We start from the raw sequence: 20408 nt of genomic DNA on the forward strand, positions 1-20408 counted from the left end.
CATGGCAAAACCTGGCCCCCAGCATTTGAGCTGTCCCTTTACTTTGGAAGTGCTTCTAGTCCATTTCAGGACAGTTAATCCATCTGATTATTGACCCAGTTAATAGTAAGTCGACTCAGCTGACTACTGACTTAGTTCTGAAAGGTCTTACAGACATTTTTACAGTCAGGAACAACAGCCAGGAGATCTAAGGAGCTGCCAGGAGCCCTTCTGTTTGTGTCAGAGATAGTTAATCCATTAACTGGCCAGGACAAACTGCCAGCCTGTTTCGGGATGGTGATGAACAGCTGAACGTAACCTTCAATAGAAGTGATTTAACTACCCGTTTTTCTTTGCCTAGAAATAATTACAGTGAGTTACAGCTGCTGACTGTAAGTTATTGTGCTTCAGCTGTTATTTGTCTCTCTTATTGCTCAATTCCTTATCTGGAAAATTCCAATCCTATGTGTCCAAACGTATTCTGGACATTTGTCTCTACATGCACGAGTTACAAGGTCTCTGAGGGTGCCCACCCCTCTCATCAGCCGTGGTACTCTTAATGAGGCTGAGCTCGAGTTTCAGCCCGTTCTGGTGTGAAGTTTGAGTAGATGGGATGTTGTAGCTGCAGGCAGAACAGCCTTTGTGAACAGCTCCAGACAGCCGGGTGAGCAGCGTGGCTTCCTTTAAAAAGAACAAAACGCTGCAGTCCATCACTCCGCATCCCTTAAACTTGCAAGGAGCAACGGGGCATCCTCACGGGCTGCATAGAGCCTGCCGGGTTCTGACTAGATGCTCTCACCTCGCTCTGTCAAGGTGCGCTTCATTGAACCCGTGCTGTTCGGAGCAGCTGCCCCGAGCCCCGGGCAGATGAGAACTTCCAGCAGGAGCATTCCCGGCGCTGCCGGGCTCTCGGACCGCTGCCCAGCCGGAGGAGCCCGTGGGAGCCGCAGCTCCAGCCCCAGATCAGGTTGCAGCCCTGCCTCGGGAGCTCTACACCACACCCCTCCAGCGTGCATTGGTAGCGCAGGATCGCGTTCAGCCCTGATGCAGGAATTCCCTCTTGCTTCAAGAGCTGTTTGTAGGAGTTTGGTGAGTACTTTGCTACAGACTTTGCGTTTTAACTGAGTATTTTTTTCCTTTAGCTGCCGCAAGCAGTATCAACTGGTGGCTTTTCTTTAGATGCAGGAGTCAGATGTTTAGACTCAAAGTCCAGCAAAGAGTGCCGCAAAGAGGGAGAGACTTCATTTCCTCTGCAGATTTGAAACAGCAGGACAACGACTATACTTGGAAGATTATTACAACTAACATTTGGTTGCCATAATCTCAGTCTCAGGTATTTTAAACTCCGAGTCAGTTCTTGGAAAGGAAGCCATGCTAAAGCTGAATAAGCTAATTCTGATCAATAGCTTGAGTTGGAAGAAAAGCTCTTGCTCTTTTTGAAGCGATTTCTCCACTGCAGTGGATCCAAGAGGCTTGATTCAAGCAGAGTGCTCTGTCAGGCTGTTTCAAATCAGTCTGAGACAACTAGCATCTGAATCAATTAATATTTTGAGAAGTACAGGAAGATTTTAGGAGAAACAAATTAAGGCATAAGCCAATTTCACTCAAAGTATGTTTGAAATTTACAAGAAACTAATGAATGAGGTATCAGTGTAGCAAATGTATGCTGCACCCCAAAAAACCAGAATATTTTTGGTGATTTTTTAAAATATTTTACTTAGAATAATTGATGTAAACTTCATTTTTAGTAACTGTGTAAAACAAAGAAGTGCTACTAGCCTGTATTTTAAAATACTACTAGTATTGGCTAATATGTTAACAAAATTGCGATTTAAATGAGGGAAAAGCCCATAACAAAGGGAAATTAGAGGTAGGGAGAAAAATGGCAATTTGGATTGGGGGAGGAGTGTGTGAATGGTCAGTCTGACTCAGTACTCCAGGAATTAGCCATGAAAGTGTCATGGGAAACATGTAAAGATAAAAACCTTCCTTCCTGAGTGTCTTATGGGCAGACACAGAGACAGGAAGTGCAGCTGTCAGTGCAGATAGGGACAGCAAGGGCCGGCTGGAGGAATTGCTGGGCACCTACTTGGGCAAAGCTGTCAGCCTTTGCCCTTTGGAGCCTTCTGCCCATTATTTAATTTCACTAGGAGACATTTATTACTGTCTGTGAAGGCTGCAAATACCTGTATCCACAGCAGATTCCTCTGAATTATTATTTAAACTGAATTTGAGGATTATAATCAAGTTTACTTTGTGTGTAATATACACAGAACAATGCTGAGGAGGTAGATGTGATTAAAGCACGTCCTGCTCTGACCTTTTCTCCTGTCAAATAATGCCTCATGTGAAATGGTTCATTAACAAGGAGCCATGTGACCAATTGCTTGATGAATCCATTTATTTGAATATTTTATGACTTTTATGTCAGAGAGTCACTGAGTGCCCTTTAAATTGCCTTTCAGTAATCTGTATGTTTGTCCTCACATTGTGCATATTGCATAGTTTGTAATGTTGAGTTTTAAAGCATTTCAGCTCCCTGGTGTAGCCATGTGACATTTAAGGTGTATTTAGCTTTTTAGTGCAGTGTCTACATTTACTAATGTTGCTCATGAAAACTTAATAGTTATTATTCTAGTAATATTCTAAATGTTGAATTAGAGTTTTATGTTTTTGATTCAGGACAGATAGGTATTTAATGGCATTGAGTTTATCTATCTCGAATCTTATTGGAGAGTAATTTTGAAAGCCCAGTGGTAAAAATTTGGCTCTTCGATGTCTATTTTAGATCTATAGGGAAGTGAGGGACAGCATTCTAAAAGTTTTCTGGGAAGAAAGAATTTTAAGAAATTGAAGGAAAAATGATCTTGGAAACAAAGCAAGGGTGTAAAAAAAGGAGCAACCATGCAGACTCTCAGAACATGTCCAGATTCACAGTTAGAGAATTACTCAGCTCCAGTTCTACCTGCAAGGACTGTTTGTTTCTCAAATAACTCTTCCAAATGAATAAACAGAAGCTGATGCTGGTATCCAGGTGTTCACCAACATAGGGGCACCAATATCCTTTATGCTATACTGATTCTGTGCGTCTTGGATCACTTTTAGGGCACAGAGCACAGACTTTTCCCACTGATAGATCAGTGGGATTAGGATTGTTTCAGAAAAAATAATGAAATCTCCTCTGGAAAAAAAAAAAACAACACCATTACACAGTTTTTCACATACTGGAAAGTTGCTTTAATACTTTAGAAAAGGTGATTCTGGCAGTAATTTTAGCTTGCATTGTAAGATTAGGTGGTATCTGCTTTAAGTGCCTTTTTACTGTCATCGTTTTGTTGGTGCGCATTCATTTCATTCTGAGAATGTCTGCCAGAAGGACTCAAAGCATTTGTATAGGAAGAAGCAAATAAATTTTAAAATTAAAAACAAAAGAGTATCAGTAGAACTTAGCAGCATTGAGGTTTACATGACTGTCATATCTCAGTTTTGGAGCAAAGGCTTTAAAATCTGTCAAATTCCAGTGGTTCCTACTGTTTGGTTGGGCTGCATTCTGAACAGTCATATTTTCTCTCTATAGAGTCAGGAGGGGCTGATGGGCTCTTACCTATCTGAAGTTGCTCTTCACAGTGAAACCAGAAAAAACTCTCTTGAAAAACAAGGACAAATTACTCACTTCTGTATATTTGTCTTATGAAACCATTTTAACTTTACAATGGAGGCAGAGTACCCCTGGGGACAGAATGAAGAAAACCATATGGAGAATTGTACAATTCCTTTCCCCTCATAGTTACTTCACAGCAAAATAGATTTATTTTAATCATTTTCATTTTCTCTCACAACTCTGTGTTTGGTTTTTTAATTACTTCCTGTGCTGTTAATACAGTTGTGTATTTCCCAGCTTTAGTATTGCTGCCACCTTCCCTGATGAGTAACTGAGTGAAGCTCTGAATCAGATAATTAGATTTACAGTTTAGTGGGAAAATAAAACTAGGCTTTTGACCCCCAGGTTATAAGTTGGACCACAAGAAACTTCAACTTTTTCAGAAAATTTAACCTTCCTTCAGAAAATAAAGCCTTCCAAGAGAGCTAATTTTAATGTAACTACATTGAAAAGAGCAGTTGCAGCAAGTAGGTTAGAAATACAGATTTTATGTGAAGGAAATACCCAATTGGTATTGTTTTTATGAACTTCAAGAAAGAATGTTGGCATTTGCTCTATGTCCAGAGGAGCGGGCACTGCAGGAGATGAAGGGAATGCAATCCTTTTTTCTATGGCATTGTTATTTCATGTTGGTTTAAAGTGGCTGTAGGGTGATAATCTGAGGCAGTCTGAATCCTGGGTAATTCCCACTGAAGGCAGTTTCAGCATTTCTAACCTGTGTGACAGTCACATCCACTGCAGGAAGAGTGTCTGTGGTGAACCCAGCTGGGAAGACAGACCAAGTGACTTAAACTTGCTTGACAGAGCAGGGAAATTTGTATTTTGAACCTGTGTGAAAACGTGATTGATGTGAAGGTGAGGTGACAAAAGGTGAATGGATATGACCAAAACCAGTCACAAGAGGCATCACTGTGGTAATAGTTTCCTCCTGTGCCTGCCTGTGGTATTTTCAGCACCTGATTGAGTAGTCATGCTCCCACAGCACAAGTGCAAATGGGAAATTACCCACCACTGGATTACATATATATATAATATAGTGCTGAAATTACTCTCCCCACTAGAAAAGCGGATTGTGCTAAGTTAATTGACATCTAAATTCACTTCTGTATATCCATAATACATGGACTGGACTTTTGCAGTCCAAACTGCTAGGAAAAAGCCAGGTTAGACACTTTATTGTGCTTAGATGTAAGTAATATTGCTGCTTGTTTGTTTTGCTAGTGGATCTTGTGCTCTGGAGTGGTTTTTATTAGGATATTGAAAACATTGTTTGAAAATAAGATCAGATGGCCAATATTTTTGCTACCAATGGGTAGTTTCTGTCTGAGAAGTTCAGGCCTGAGTGTAGTGGGGTTTTTTGTTTATTAAGTTTTATGAGAATACCTAAGCAAGTTATTTGCTTTAGTCCACATGTAAAAATATTATGATAGGAGCAAAAGATTTCTTTTCCCTGTTGAAAGCTATATCAAAATGGAAGCGAACTAGTTATGTCATTTGTTGTAGACAAACCAAGTGGTCCTATGAAAAGGGCAGTTATTTTAATAAATCAGTCTTAATTTCAGAAGTTATAATTTGCTTTGACTTGCATCAGGTGCTCTGCACTGCTTGGTCAGGGAGTCAGGAAAATTGTTTGCAAGATTCTGTAGTCAAGGCTTACTGTCACTACAGCTCTGCCTACCTGATTATATCCAGTTCTTAGCTCTTGGGTCGTGGATACCATGGATAGGACATCTGACTGAGCCAGGCAAGAAGGAGAGCTCAGTGGAGGAGGAATTTAGAGTCTGGAGCTGTGTCACAGGAGTTGAGTGGAGACAGGATGGCAGAAGTACCTAGTGCCAGATGTGAACAGACCAGCAGAAGGGAAAAAATAGGTCCTGGACCTAAGCTGGGAAAATAGAAGACAGTTTTAAAGCAGGAGTGAAAGAAGTTTACACAGAAAATTCAAGGCAAGAGGTCTACAGCCATATAAGAAAGAAGAGATTTCTTGTGCTGGGTTTATTAATAATTTTTTTATATTTCCTTTTCAAAATATGACATGGTTTTTCTTTTCAATTCTTTTATCAGGTGTGCTTGGAAAGCAGCATTTACAACCTTCATAAAAGCAGAAAGAAGGTGGGAGTTTAAATCTGAAAGAGTGACATCAGGTTATATAACTTTTCAGCATAAAAAGCTAATAACACTATTTTTTACCAATTTTTCTCCATATTTCTCAGTTTTCACTTCACTTTCCAGTTCTCACTAGGTAATTTCAGAGACTGGAATAGTGCAGCAGCAAAGTATTTATGCTAAATGGTGAAAGGTAGGTAACCAACCAAAATTCTTTCATGACAAGAAGGAATTGAAGTTCCTGGAGAAAGCAGATGGAGTCCCTGGTCCCAGGACTGACACAGACTATGAGAGCTGCTACAGCAGGGCACAGAAAAAGGGAGATAATTTGGAATGGGGGGTGGGGTTTCCATAGCTTTTCCTTTCAGTCAGTAATGTTTGCATGCTCATGATTCATAGTGCACTACCTGAACTTAAAAAGCTGCTGTGACAGCACAAGGGTCTGGTGGAAATCAGTTAAATTGACAGCTCAACACTGACTCAGGTATCACCATCGGAACAGAGGTGATTGAATTCCTGATCATTCCATTCTTCATATTTACAGATGAGGGAATGAGAAAACAGCTCCAAACCAGCACATGTAATATAATAGTTTTTAAGGGATCACTGACTCTTGCCAGCTGGGAGACAATGCTGCAGATAAGAGTGATGAAACCTTTGTCACACAGGTCCTAGTAGGCAGTGCAAGATATCACAGGGCAAAGACAATGACTCTGAACTGTAGTGAACTGGAAAAGGTCTGCTTTTATATCAGAAGTGTTATAATCCTGTCTAGTTGAACCTTTTAATCTTTAATTTTAGGCTATGCTAAAATGGACCTCTGGCTATGCAGAGCCTACCTTTTGCTATTAATTCCTCTACTTAATTATATCATCTGCCTTTCTGTGTGTGTGTGTTTGTTTCCTGGGCTGTCAGTGTGAATGAGTCACTTTTACGGGCATTGCAATGTCACTTTAGGCCTTTTTCTAAGGATGTCGTTTTTTGGCTACTGTGGGAAACACTAGTTTTGTTTTCCTTTTTCCAGTTAGTGTGTTAGAGATAAATGACACACTGGAGGGAAAAAAAAAAGTTTGTGACTAAACATTCAGGGAATTTGAGAAATTGGTGTTGAAGAGACTGCTATGTTAAACAAAAAAAAAAAAGTCCTGTCTCCAAAGGCTGCAAGCTTCATGGACAAGACACTGAGTTTTATGCTTTTCTAGTTTTGGCAAAAAACATGTTGAGATCTTCTTTCTACTTTTGTTTTGGGTGTCAGGAGGAAAAAGCCTTGATTATAAGGCCAGGTAGTAAGGATCTGTAACTGGGAGCTTCCTTGATTGCTTGTGGTCTGCCTTGGCTACCTGTATTTCAGCCTGAGGGAAGCTAATGGCTCTAAATGAAAAGCGTTTAATTAAATCAGAAAATATATCAGTGCCAATTATTACCTGCAGACCTTTGATCTCCTTTGTCAGGTAAAATTCTTGTTGTCTGTTATAAAATGTCTGATTAAAAGGTGGGGAGTTTGGGAGCAGTAGAATGCCAGTTCCTAAGGAATTGTCTGTGTGAAATATGCGTTAATGACACGATGATGTAGAATATTAATGCTGGACTGATACCCGGCTGCCCCAATCTAGAATCCTTCTGGAGGAAAAGGCTTTATTTATTCTCAGAAGTTTTCAGAATGTGGCTGAAATAATCAGACAGTTAAACATGACCTATTTAAAATTGAAACATTTCCTATTTTTCTCATTATAGTTTTTCACTAACGTGTGCATTTGACATTTTACTGAGACAGATATAATAGATGAAGTATTTTGAATTTTGCACTCCATACAAATACATCAAAAAAACCCAGAATGTTTAAAAAAAGTAATTATACCAATATCATAAGAGGCTTACAGCTTTAAAGTTCTGTTACTGGGCAGCTGAACATCCAGTCAGAAAAACTGGACTTTTTCTAGAGGGTTTGGGTTTTAATTGAAAATCCAGTGCCAAGTATGCTTTGATCTAGGATTTCATTCTTCCTTTAGGAATAAGAAGATAAAATTCAACTACAGAAGTATTTGAGCATTTTATTACCAAAACCTTCACCCCACTCATCCCACCTCCACCCAAGGCTGACCCAATGTTCTGGGCCTGTGTGAGCTCCTGGAAGGTCAGCAGGAGGATAAAGCAGGTTGTGCTTGCTCAGGAGACTTTGCAGCAAGGCACATATGCTGCTGCACAGCCTGCACTGCTCCTGTTGGGAGCTGGCCCAAGCATGGAGATGCCCGGATTTTGGCACACTTTTGACCCTTCCTGTTAAGGGAAAGGTAGAAGTTGAGTGGAGGAATAGAAATACTATATCCTGGTAAGGGTTTTGTTCTCTGTACCAATGCAGTAATTTGTCCTCATTAACACACAGTGACAGTGCTGTATGGTAGCTCATGATACACAGACTTCTATTTCCGAATTTAAAAAAAAATTTAGGAACTTACTAAGGATTTCCATTTCTGCTTGGTTGCCTGTGTTCTGCTTGGGGAAAAGCTTTTGAGAATATGGGAAAACTGACTAAAAACTGATTACTGTATTTTGCAATCTAGATTTATACCCTGTGGATTCCTGAAAGAAGGAACCAAAGCCTCAATTTAAGTGATGAAAAACTAAATTAAAATAGAGTTTTGTTGAACTAGTGAGAGTTTTGATGGCATGTTTGGAAAAACTCAAACATGGAAACTGAGGGCTCAGGGACAAACACAGAATTAATTAATGGGTTATTGAGGTTGTGGATAATTAGCAAGTTCCTTTATAAAGAGCCACAATTGTGCCAATGATAACTTCTAAGGAAAACAATGTGCTAGAAATTTGCTCTTTCCCATTTAATTTTAAAAACAATAACTGCATTTTGTAATTTTTTATTCCAGTGACCTCACTGGAGCCAGGCAGTTTGAAAGTTATTACTTTATATCTAAGTATCCAATATGAATAATTGATGGTATTTCTGCTTTAAGTGAGCCTGGAAAAATTCAAACTATCATCAACTTTGTTTATATTGTATTGGTAATTGTCTGTGCAGTTCTTTGAATTTTTTAATTAATATTTCCCTCAATACCGTTTTATTAGTTTGGATTTATTTTAATTTTAGTTGATGTCAAAATAACATCATAAATCAGATGTCTCTCAACTCACAAAGACAGTCTTGGATGACTTCAGGTTACCATGTGCAGAGTTAACTTTCTGTTTTAAAGCATGACTGGACTTTTTATAAGGGGTAAATTAAAAGATTTTTTTGTAACTCTTTTTTTAACTTTTTTTTTTTTTTTTTGCTAAAAATGCAAAATTCTTCCAAGGTCAGGTACTACAAAACCTTGTATATAAAGGATTGTAAAACTGGAGTTCCAGTTAGAATTGCAATGAAAGATGCTACTTCTGTTTCTTTGAAAAATACTCTAGCTTTTGCTCATTTTTTTTCCATTTACAGAATATTTCAAAAATTGTGCATTGGAGATGGGATAGGAGATTTGCAATCTGCTGAGCACAACTGCAATCCTTGTCTTGTTTCATTGTGCTTACAAGATGGTGCTAAAAGACCTCACATGACCCCCAAAGCTCCCAGTTGGTGTGCCTGCCCACAGGGCTGTGCACTGCCCCCCTGATGGCTTCTGCAGAACGCTCAAGGAACCTGACTGAGTTTGTCAACTCTCATTTTTATTATACAGGGAAGATGAAGGGAAGAAAAGAGGGACATTTCTTACCTTCACCCTTTATCTTGCTGCTCTTCTGTATCGCCGGGCGCACAACTGCTGAGCTGGATGGCAGCAAAGAAGAGCATGCTGTGGGTAAGAGATCCTGGAAAACACCTAAAACTCAACTAATAAAAACCAAACACTCAAACACCCAAGCCCACTATGTTAAAATGCACTGTAGATGTAATTCTGTACTTGAACTTCTGTGGGAAACTTTGGAAATTGAGACTAAGCTAAAAATGGCCTCTAAGAGAGAGATGCTTAGAATTATCAAGCTTTAGCAAAATTGCATTCTGCTGGGGCTTCTGTTTCCCAAGCTATTTGGAATATCTAATCCTAATCAAACACTGGGTTAGGTATCAAGGTGATTCTTTTAAAGGTCTTCTTTAGGAGCATGGAAAGGTTCATTGTTCAGGCAAAGAAACATAGAGCTGGTTAACTCAGGCTTTATTTGCTTACACAGAAAAAGCAAAAATATGACTAATACCATTGTAGATTGATTTTACAGATCTCATGAGTCACAGTTAATTTAAAAAGTTGGATTTAAGGATTATACAATTGCTCTCCTGGTAGTTTTCCTGGGCCTTAACAAAGGTCTTTGTATTGCCCAAGTGATTTGATATCACTGAATAAATAAAGGAGTTGGACTTGATCCTTGTTAATCCCTTCCAATTTAGGATAGTCTACAATTCTATGACTAAAAACTCACCAGTTGAAAAATTTTGTTAGAAAAGCAGTGCGACTGTTAGAAATGGGGATGTTCTTGATTTTTCACCATGGTAAGATCATTGTTTACTTCACTGAAATTAAGATCTATCAGAATTCTAGACTGGCTATCATTGTGAAGGGTATTTCAATTTCTTCCCAAACAATTCTGAGGAAGATGAGGGGAAAATAAACTGCTGGGGCCACACTAAAGTACTCCTTTTGCCTTTGAGGATATGACTTGAAACTGTGATCACTTCCCTAAGCTGCAGAGGACTCTGAAGTGGCTGCTTTTGTTTGACAAGTCTGATTTGGAAGTGCAAATGAAAGTGCAGCTAAGGGGAATATTTTTGTTATCTTTTCTCCTATTTCCATCCAGATTATTTCTCTCTATCAGATTTTTACAGCAGTGTTTTTTGAGGCAGAACTAGTGGCTGTGCACAGTCATGGCTACACTAAGATAGGACCATGTCACAATTAGTCACTACAATTTTAAATATGTGGTGTTGCAGGTCAAGTGTGTGACTAGAATGACTGTGTAGTAAAGACTGATTCATTCAGAATAAACTTGTTTCTTTTAAACTCTGAAGTACAAAAATTCCCTTTTTGTTTGAGGGCAAAGTCACATTTATCTTTGCCCCACAACCCTTAATGTCGTATAAATTCTTAGGCAAGCTTGCAGGTCATGAAGGCCAAATCAGCTTGCAAACTTTGTCACCATAACAAGAAATCTGATGGCTTAATTTTTTTCCCTCTATTTGCTTTGTTTATAAAAGAAAATAAGTAAATAATCTCAAGGAAATTAAATAGTCATTTTACTGGGGATTATTTTTTCACTGGTTATTTTGCAACTGCTTACTTAGGATTATGTGACCACTAACTGATTTAGTATGGGAAACAATTCTGAACTTCTGGCTTTAATTCTGAAGTAAAAACCCATCAGATGCGGGGCTTAGATATTAAACTAGGATCCTGGTTTTGTGACTATTGAGGACTCAGTTGCAGTGTTTACAATAAAAAAGCTTTTGCTGTACTGTCTTAACTAAATATTTAGATTGTTGTTAACTAAAATTTTGTTTGTGGTTTCTCAGGATTTAACTTCTGGACTCAGACTTTAAATGTTGAAATTTTGTGGGCTGCAATATCATTGATAATGTTTTTTTTAAGTTAGATGATTATAAAGCAATGACATTTTACCCCAGCATTCCATAAATTTCAGATATTAAAGGATAAAATTGTGTGCAGCCATTATTTTTAATACCGTACTTCTGGATCACAGTGAGTACAAGTGCTTTGTGAATTTCAGAGGTGGGGTTTTGTCTATTTTAATTACAGTAATAATCAAGATTGCAGGGTCAAGCCCAATGTATTAAAAATATTTTTCATTTGTTCTCTTCCAGCAAAACCTGTCATTTTTCCATCAATAGATAAGTGCAATAACAAAAATGAAAGGTATAAAAATAACCAGGCTATGTATATTGTTCATTAATCCCTTATGTGGTAGGCATCACTTTAGCTGATGTTCCAAAGCCTGAAGAAAATTACTCACAAATTGAATGTGCTTTTTATTCATATGTGAAAGCTTGCCAAGAATAAATGTGCCCGCCTATAAAAAAATGTAGGAAACACAGGGTAGGAAGAGCACTGAGCAGTGTGTGGGTGGGAAGCTGTCAAATTGACAAAGATGGAGAGAAAAGAAACAGCTATTCATTAGTGACAAGGTGCTTAGTATTGATACTGCTTATCAAAGTGAGACATTGCCAAGGAAGGCTGCAAAGATGACAGCATGTCTTTATAATTAAGGATAACCATGGAAATTCTCATAAGGTTAAGAACACATAACCTAAGCAAACTAAAACAAAGTATTTTTGCATAAAAAGTCAGAAATATACGTGATCTTTATTCTCCCAATTCATATATCTCTGTTCTAAAACGCAACTCCTCCATAACACACTTACCTTTCATATTTATTGTGCTGCATAGAAATCATTTTCTCAGTGTGCAGTATAGAAATCAGTTCATTTTCTAATTAAAAGGAGGTCTTTTTATCCTTCAGATTATCCACAAGAGTCTGAAAACCAAATTAGAATCTTTTGTTACGCCTCCATCCAGAGGAAAGGCATTGTTTTCACTTGTACTAATGTAAGAGGATTAGAGACATTATTCACCACTTCTGCTTTTGTAATACTGCCCTGCTTTCTGGTGAAGTGATAACAGAGCCTTGCCTGGATCACCCACAGCCCTGTGTGCCTCAGGGCTGCATCAGGGCTGGCTGCAGCTTATTAGAGAAAAACTGCTTCTTCCAGGGCAGAAATGACTGCACTGAAATGAGGAGTGGTGTCCAAGCTGTCCCCTTGAGCGGCCAAAATTGCCACGAGGGTGACAACAAAGGTGAGAATGGCTGTGCTGTATAGGGACAGTCTTGGCCCCACCTTGTTGGACAGCTGCAAAAAGCAGGAAGGCTGAAGGACTGGAGGAAGAAAAATAGTGACAAAAAATACCTGCAATAAGCTCATTTTCATTGTCAGCCATTTCATGGGCATTACTTTGCTCTTAATGCATACTGGGGAGTGCAGTGGTTCTTAGAACACAGTAATGGGTGTTTAGTGCTCATGCAGCTGATGTAAGGAAGTCATTATATTAAAAAGCTGGGGAGGGGCAGGAAAAAAGGGAGAGAATTTTTTGCTGGGGATTTTTTCAGTTTTAGAATGGAAAGTTATAACTTCTGTGTGACAGTGACCAGCTGTAATCATTATTTATGGTATTTAAAACAAAATGGTCTTGGTCTAGGCTAATACAGTCCTACAATTATTCAGGAATTATTAATATATTTGGACCAGATATCTAAATTGGAGGAGTCAGAAATATCCAACAGGACCAGATCTAACATGAGGGGTTAAATTAACTTTTTTTAAAATGACAAATGGAATGTGCTATGCTTAAGAAGGAGAATTAATGCAATCATAAATACAAGATGGAAATTTAATGTTGAAGCATCTGTATAACAAGGTTCTATTTGCTGGAAAGTCAATGGAAGTTGTAGAGCATTCAAAAATAAATTCAATGTTGTTTTAAAAACAAAGGCAAGTGATTTTGTGTTGGATTAAGGAAAAAAACTAGAATAATTATTCCACTCTATTTGCCACTAGTAATGCATCAGATAGGGGATTATATTCAATTCTCCACAGTGCATTTTGCCAGAAATCCAGACTAATAGGAATCATCCAAATAGGAGCTATGAGAGGATTAAAAAGCAAGGCCAATAAAAAGATGGGAAGAAATGAGTTTATTTAGTATGGAGAGAAGAGGAGACAAAATTTTCCATTAAAAAGAGCAGGCAGAGGTTTGGGCTACTGAAGTGATGCAGTGAGCACAGGGCAGCTGCTGTACCACCAAGACTTCAAGCAGCCAGGGAAACAACTGACCTTGGAGAGCCCAAAATCAAGGTTGAGAGTATAGAAATCAACCTTCTCTCATGCAGCAGCCTTGAATTGCAAGCTACAAATGGTGTATTGGAAAATTGAAAGTGATTTACCATATATATATATATATATATATATATATATATATATATAGGTTTAAATTATTTTGTGCATGCATGAAGGAAGTAAAAATTATTTAGTATATAATAAAGAATATTCAGGCAGTATATTTCCAAAAAAAAGGGCTGTTTTACAAGGACAGTAGTGAAATCCTAGAACTGAGTGCTTCAGATTGCTTGGAATTTTACTTCACTTGGATGAGAAACTCCATTAGCATTCATTCAAGTGTTATCTTCCTCTGTTTTTGCTGAGGAATTTTCACTGACTTTCCTGACAGACATCTTCACTAAATGTCATATCCTGTGCTTTTCACACCTAAAATGTAATAACACTTTGACCCAGTGATCAAGAGCAGAGGATGAATTCTTACACTAAGAATTAATTTTGTCAAGATATATTCCACAAATGAAACTAGTACAGGCAGATGTGTGTCTGTGCAGATTACTCCTGCTTGTCCTCTCATCTGCTGCTCTAATCTGAGAAGGAAAGCTAATTTTATATCATCTGCATGAGTTAACTGTTCCCAGGTGTAAAATAATGGTGAAGAATTCTTTCACTGTTTCCAGACAGAAGAATGATTCAGTTCCGAGGAATCCCTCGGAGACCTCTTCCTTCAGAGTCGCTTGGTTACTGTTTGAAGTTGGAGGGTTTGGCCCCTGGGGGTTTGACAGGGTACAGATTTTACTCAAACTGTGGCAGCTTTCTAGCATTCCTAGGGAGCTGAGAGATTGCCAAGTGTGACACAGTTAGTCATTGTGTTCTCAGCAGATGTCAGGACATCTGACAGTGGTTAGCAGCATCCCTGAGACTGCAGGGGGAAGGCCTTAGGAGGTAACCAAAACAAAGATTTTGTTCCCTGGGTCTGATGGGAAGTGGGCTAGGAGTGGAGACCAGAAAGTTCCCAGGATGAACTCTGCTTAAGCCATTTGTTCCTCCTCATGGTCAAGTTTTGCAACAATGCTTGCATACTGGTTTTGCTTGGATAGCCCACCACACTGGGGTGGTGCAATGCAGCAAGAAAATGAGCTGACATAACTGTGTGTCTGAGATTTCAGTGGTTAAGAAACCTGGTAAGTTTTCACAACCTCTTGTAGACTGAGCTGGGTCACTGGCAGAGGTCACGGAGGGGTCTCATTTCTCAGGTGCCAAGAAAATGAGGTGTTCAGAAACCAGCTGCCAGCCCTCACCCCAGCACATCTGAGTTGGATTGGTTTCTGTGGAGCTCTGAGTGTTTGATTTTAGCATTTCAGGAGTGACTCGATAACTTACTGAAAACATTCGTGTTTTGAAGGCATTTTTTTCCTGGTACTGAGCAGGGGAAATCCAAAATTTCATTTTGCAACACAGTATCCTCTCAACTTTTTAAATTGAACCTTTTAAAGTCCCTTCCAAAGGATTCTAAAGCCTTTTGGTGAATTTTAGAACCTTTGAAGTCCAACTTGGCATTTATTGTGACTTCTAAATACTAAATCTTCGTGGACTCAGGAAGACCCAGCTAATAAAACTGGAAAGAAAAAATGTTCTGAAATCTTGTTTGGCAAGCTGAGCTTCACAGCAATTTTACCCAATCTAACACCTCTTATAATTAATAATTTTATTTAATCAATATTTCCTATTGTACAGTCTTCAATAATATTTTCAAATCTATTATACCCAGCTTCAAAATCTGAAAATGCATTTTCACCAATATTGCATCAGTCACAAACTATTTTGGGGACTGAATATTTAAATAGAATTTAAATTCTATTGAGTCCTTTTTATATGTATTTCAACACCAAATGGTCCACTTTTGGAGGATCTGATTGTGTGCTACGATTGTTCTGTTGGTAGTAATCTCGTAATAGAGGTTGTTAGTATTTCAAGGACTTAAATGCTATTCCTGCAAAAGAAATGCTATTTTTTTTCTGTAAGTTTGATAGCTATAATCAAATGGAATAAAACCTGTAAACTTCCAGGGGCCTCAGTTCTTCTGAGGCTTTCTCAGCTCTTAGAACTTCATTCAAAGAGTGTATAATAAGGTAAATTTTAGATGCTAAAATTAGATAGCCTCAGAACAGGTGAGTAGTAAGTACACAAGTTCCCTTTTCACCATATCATAAGCCTTCTTTTAATTAATACTGGAAACGTAAACTGGTAATAGTAGGAATCTGTAATGATTATATGATCATGTAAACTCCTTTTTTTTTTTTGTCTCCTTCCTGGGCCACTGCAAAGAGCACAGGTAGATATGTTTGCATATGCATTCTGAGACATCAGTGTTCTAATTAGCTGTAGGAGAATGAAAAACTTTAGGTCTGTTCTTCTGGCTCCTATGGCAAGCACACAAGCTCTTTAGAGCTTTCAGAACCCTCTAGGGTAAAATACTGCCTTGGAAAAGCAAAACAGAAAAATATAGAAAACCATATATTTATAAGGGAACAGTATCAGGAACTGGACTGCTAGTCAGAATTTCCTAATTGACAGGGTGAATCTTTGGTAGTGTTCTTCACAATGCCTATGAAAACTTATATAGAACATTGCCTGACCTAATATATATTGAAAGACAGGAAGGACACAATTTGAAAACATTCAGTTTTGTTTTGCCTTGACTTTAGTTGTTTGCTGTTGACAGCTGTAATGCAAGGAACGGTGCCATGCAAGGAAAAGGAGCCTGGTGCCTGTCAGTGGTGCCAGCAGGGTTTGTGTCCCAGTGAAGTGCCATCTGACAGGAGAGGGATGCCCTCTGCAGGGCTTTGGCCATCCCACACTGTTTTTCTGGCAGATCCTTTACGAGCCGAGTTCCCTGGGAGCAGGGAATGGAAGAGAGCCCAAGGAAACCTTGCTGCCCTGGTGGTCTTCATGTCTTTGTGTGTTTTTGTTATTCAGCATCGCACCCCTGCTCGTGTGACTAAGCCACGCTCCATAACTGTTTAGAGGTTTGTGATGAGGAGCTGAAGTTTATCTTGTGAGATGTTTTGGTAGAAAATTGAAGCCACACATCTGAACTGATCGAATGGAATTTGTGTTCCGACGCAGATGATGTTTTTCCTTTCACATCTGTTCAGTGTGCTTGGAGCTTTGCACACAGATGTTGTGTGGTGCCTCTCTAGCAGAACACACAAGCAGTCTCATTTGGGAGTTACACTATGCAGCAAACTAACTCAGCTATTCTGCTTCTCTGTGTTGCAGGTGCTGGTTTGCCACCACTGAAGCTCGTGCACTCGTTCTGTGCCATGAAAGCAGATGATGGCCCATGCAAAGCCATCCACATCCGCTATTTCTTCAACATCAAAAGCCGCAAGTGTGAAGTATTTGAATATGGTGGATGCCACGGCAATGAGAACAATTTCCTAACGCTGGAGGAATGCCAGGAGAAGTGTGTGGCAAAAGGCCAGTACCCATCCTCTCACCTTCCTACCTATTCTTCAGTTGCCTCTGTTATTTCTCATTCACAAACCACTTAGAAGCCCTCTTCAGTTCCTACTATAATAGAAACAGGGTTCTTCTAATTATGTTCCCCAGTTGGTTTTAGTCATATGAATTATTTTACGTGGTGCAAGCAGACATTCAGGATTTGGAAAGACAGGTGTAGGGTTTTGTAGTGTACCACTAATGCAAGGAATCTTATTTTCTAGCTAGAGCCCTGTTTTGGATGAGCTCCTAAGTGAAATTGATTTTGAGGCTGGTGGGTAGCAAAGATGCTCTTTATTACTTTCAGGATGTCGAACCCAAGTTTCAATCCCAGGTTTATCCTTTACTTGATAAGCTGATCTTCTATCAGACTTCTTTGTCCAAACATTTGGCAATCTTCTTTGTTTCAGCATAATTACTACTACAGTAGTAGATAATTCTCATTTAAAATGTCAGTTATGGCCATTTTTTAACTTTGTTTTATTGAAACCTCCTCAGTTAATCATTGGAAAGAGGAAAACGAGATTTAACATAGAATACACAACACAATGTGCACCAAGGGCCTTGTGAATGCTGGTTTTGCTATTAAAATTCAAGTTTTAATTAAGGTTTTTAACATTGTACAAATTCCTCATACAACTGGATGAAATTTAGAAGACTTGTATCTTCTAGGATTAGCATAGGCTGCTTGTAAGCACAGCAAGGTCTTATAGGTTACAAAAAATACTTCCAAGAAATTTCAGAATAGAAAGTTGACTTCAGAAGCTCCTGTTTTGGGTTTTCTGGCCGAAGCTGACTGCACATGTGACAAGGTAATTTATAGCATCAGTTTTGTCTGGTAACAAATGTAAATGTCTCTTACCTATTTTTTCCATCCCTTCCAGAATTCATGTCTACATAGTGTTTAGATCAGGCTTTAAATCTGTTACATTGTCTGTTTCTCAACACATCTGTATTTCCTAATCAAAATTATCAAAACTGCATAGTGCTGCTAAATTTATTTAGCAATCAAAGTAAGTGCCTGTTTCCCACCCCAGTGTTACAACAATGGCTGGAGCTGGTTACACATTACCCAAAGTAGCACTTCAAGAGTTTGTTCGTTTTAATGCCTCGAATCTTAACAATCTGCAAGTGTTAATAAGCCATTTTCATGTTCCTTTAAAGCATACCTAGTTTCAATGCCTTTGGTCTTTCCAAAGAGGAGGCTGCATGCATTTTATTTACTCACCATTTGTCAACTCCAGATATTATTTACTTTTCAGATCTACTTTTCTGATTTGCTGGTGCCACCATAATTTGTGTTCAGTTAGGTTTTGCTTTTAAACAACTGCATGCTTATAAAGCTATCTCTATCAGGATAGAAAAACAACCACTACAAAGTTTGACTAAGAACTTGTCATCCACTTAAAAAATGGAGTAATATATTTGACTTTGACAATTTTCCAGTGCATTTTACTCTAAGAATTAATTTGAACCTTACCTTTTGATGGTTACTGGACAGATCTGCTAATAAGCCTCAGAGGTGCTCCAGGGAAGAAGTGGCAAGTATCAGTCACAGCCTTGCTCTGTTTTCAGGTGCAATACATGGTGGTAATGATATTAAAATAATATTAATTATTAAAATGGCATCCCATCAAGAAAGAGGGATGTGGAAATCATGTTTCTTTAAATACTAAATAAGAATCTAGCATTTCAAGTTAAAAAAGAAAAAGGGATGACACGAAGAAAAACATTTTTACCTATATGCAAGAGCACACAAAGCTCAGGAGCCTCTGTTCTACTTGGATCTGAAACAGATCTTAGGCAAACTCTTCCTGAAGTGGCTGTAAAGGGGAAGAACATTTGTACTCATGGATTTCTTTTTATGTTGAACTTGGATACTTCCAGGAGTGCAGATTACTATTTTGGTGCTCATTTACCTGTATTTGGTATTTTAGCAATTGGTAAGGATGAAAGCTGTTTACAAGACTGTTTCTCCTCCAAACTATACTATTTGTGCCTTTGAGTCATCATACCCGAGTGTAAAAAAAAATACCAAAGTAAGATAGGATTCAAGTCATAGGTTTTAAAATCTTCTGTACAGACTACTGTATGGGAGCAGGTCTCATTTCTGGGCAGAAAATCAAACAGTGAAGGAATTCATTACAGATGAATAATCTGTTTCTAGTTGTGACTCCACCAAGTTTAAAGAGTAAAGTCTTTCAAGATAAAAAATTGGAAATTATTGTTTCCTTGAATAGCGTTCAGTTTCAGACAGACCTGGAGTCTAGGATGTGAATTAGCCCTTCTTTGTCTGACACCAGGCTGGCTCTTGGTGGTTTCCAGCTACTATTTGGTTTGGGGTCTCAGCAGGACCCTCAGCATCTTTACCATGCTTGGAGTGGGGTTATTTGCACCTGCCAGTGTCTCATCCAGAACTTGACACTTCCTGTCACAGGAAATGTGGAGTGTTTGTCCTCAATTTCAATTTAAAGGCTAAGACAGAGGAGTAAAAGGGAAAAGGCTGGGATGATAGATGCAGAATTTGGAATTAAGCGTCCAAAAGTCATAGCAGGTGTCATGAGTGACAATTTATCACATTATTTCTTCCATCTGATGTTGCTGTTTTCACAGAATAAGCTGAGTTGGAAGGGACCCAGCATTACTTTGATTCTGACACATATGTTGGATCTGAAACAGATCTTCTAGACCAAATCCTGTACTGGCATATATTTGGCATAACTCTGTAGTATAAAACTGAAAGTTATTTAAAATGAGAACTGTCTTTGTGTCTACATCTTGATATTCAGCCCGTAAACACTTTTCTGTGTATGAATAACAGTGATCCAAGACTCTCCAAGGGCTAGATCTGCTTGGAGGATGAGGAGAAAACAAGAATCATAATTTCTGTATTCTCTGAATGAATAGCAACAGATAAAATGATTTGGTGTTATGTACAGTGTGCTGCAGACTACCAGGCATAAGCAAAGTAAATCCTTTTGCAAATTAATCCCTTTTGCTAACATAATACAGAAAAATCCTGCATAATTATGTGAATTTTTGTTAAGTCTAACTTGATCTGTACAGTCTTGTAGCATGTAGTTGTATCCATCTTACTTACATTTCCAGTATTTATTACTGTAGGAGATCACTATTTAGGGACTCTAGAAATGAGTCTGAAGAGAGGGTATGAGTGACACAAAAGTGCTTAGAAATAAAGAAAAATCTCAACTACTAAATTATCACTTTGTAGAGTGTGAAGACCAGTATTGATGAATATAACCTCAACGGCAGCTATCTAATGTAAGCAAAAATTCAGAAGAAATAATGTGATTGGTCAAA

At 38.5% G+C, this 20408-nt stretch overlaps 1 protein-coding gene across 10 annotated transcripts in view; it reads left to right on the forward strand.

The window, feature by feature from the left end:
* TFPI (tissue factor pathway inhibitor) overlaps positions 1 to 20408 on the forward strand; it is a 127138-nt gene that overhangs the window by 93176 nt on the left and 13554 nt on the right. For 4 of the 10 annotated variants that reach the window (XM_041717366.2, XM_041717365.2, XM_072931607.1 and 1 more), the window contains exons 3-4: positions 9424 to 9543; positions 16866 to 17066. In XM_041717366.2, coding sequence (XP_041573300.2) covers positions 9424 to 9543; positions 16866 to 17066 — 321 coding nt within the window. Of the gene's footprint in view, positions 1 to 795; positions 1069 to 1089; positions 1313 to 5704; positions 5785 to 5887; positions 5940 to 9423; positions 9544 to 16865; positions 17067 to 20408 lie in introns of those variants that run through there. The other 6 variants (XM_072931609.1, XM_030277889.4, XM_072931612.1 and 3 more) reach the window with 6 other exon arrangements.

The sequence above is a fragment of the Taeniopygia guttata genome, chromosome 7 (assembly GCF_048771995.1).
Source record: "Taeniopygia guttata chromosome 7, bTaeGut7.mat, whole genome shotgun sequence".
Lineage (NCBI taxonomy): Eukaryota > Metazoa > Chordata > Aves > Passeriformes > Estrildidae > Taeniopygia > Taeniopygia guttata.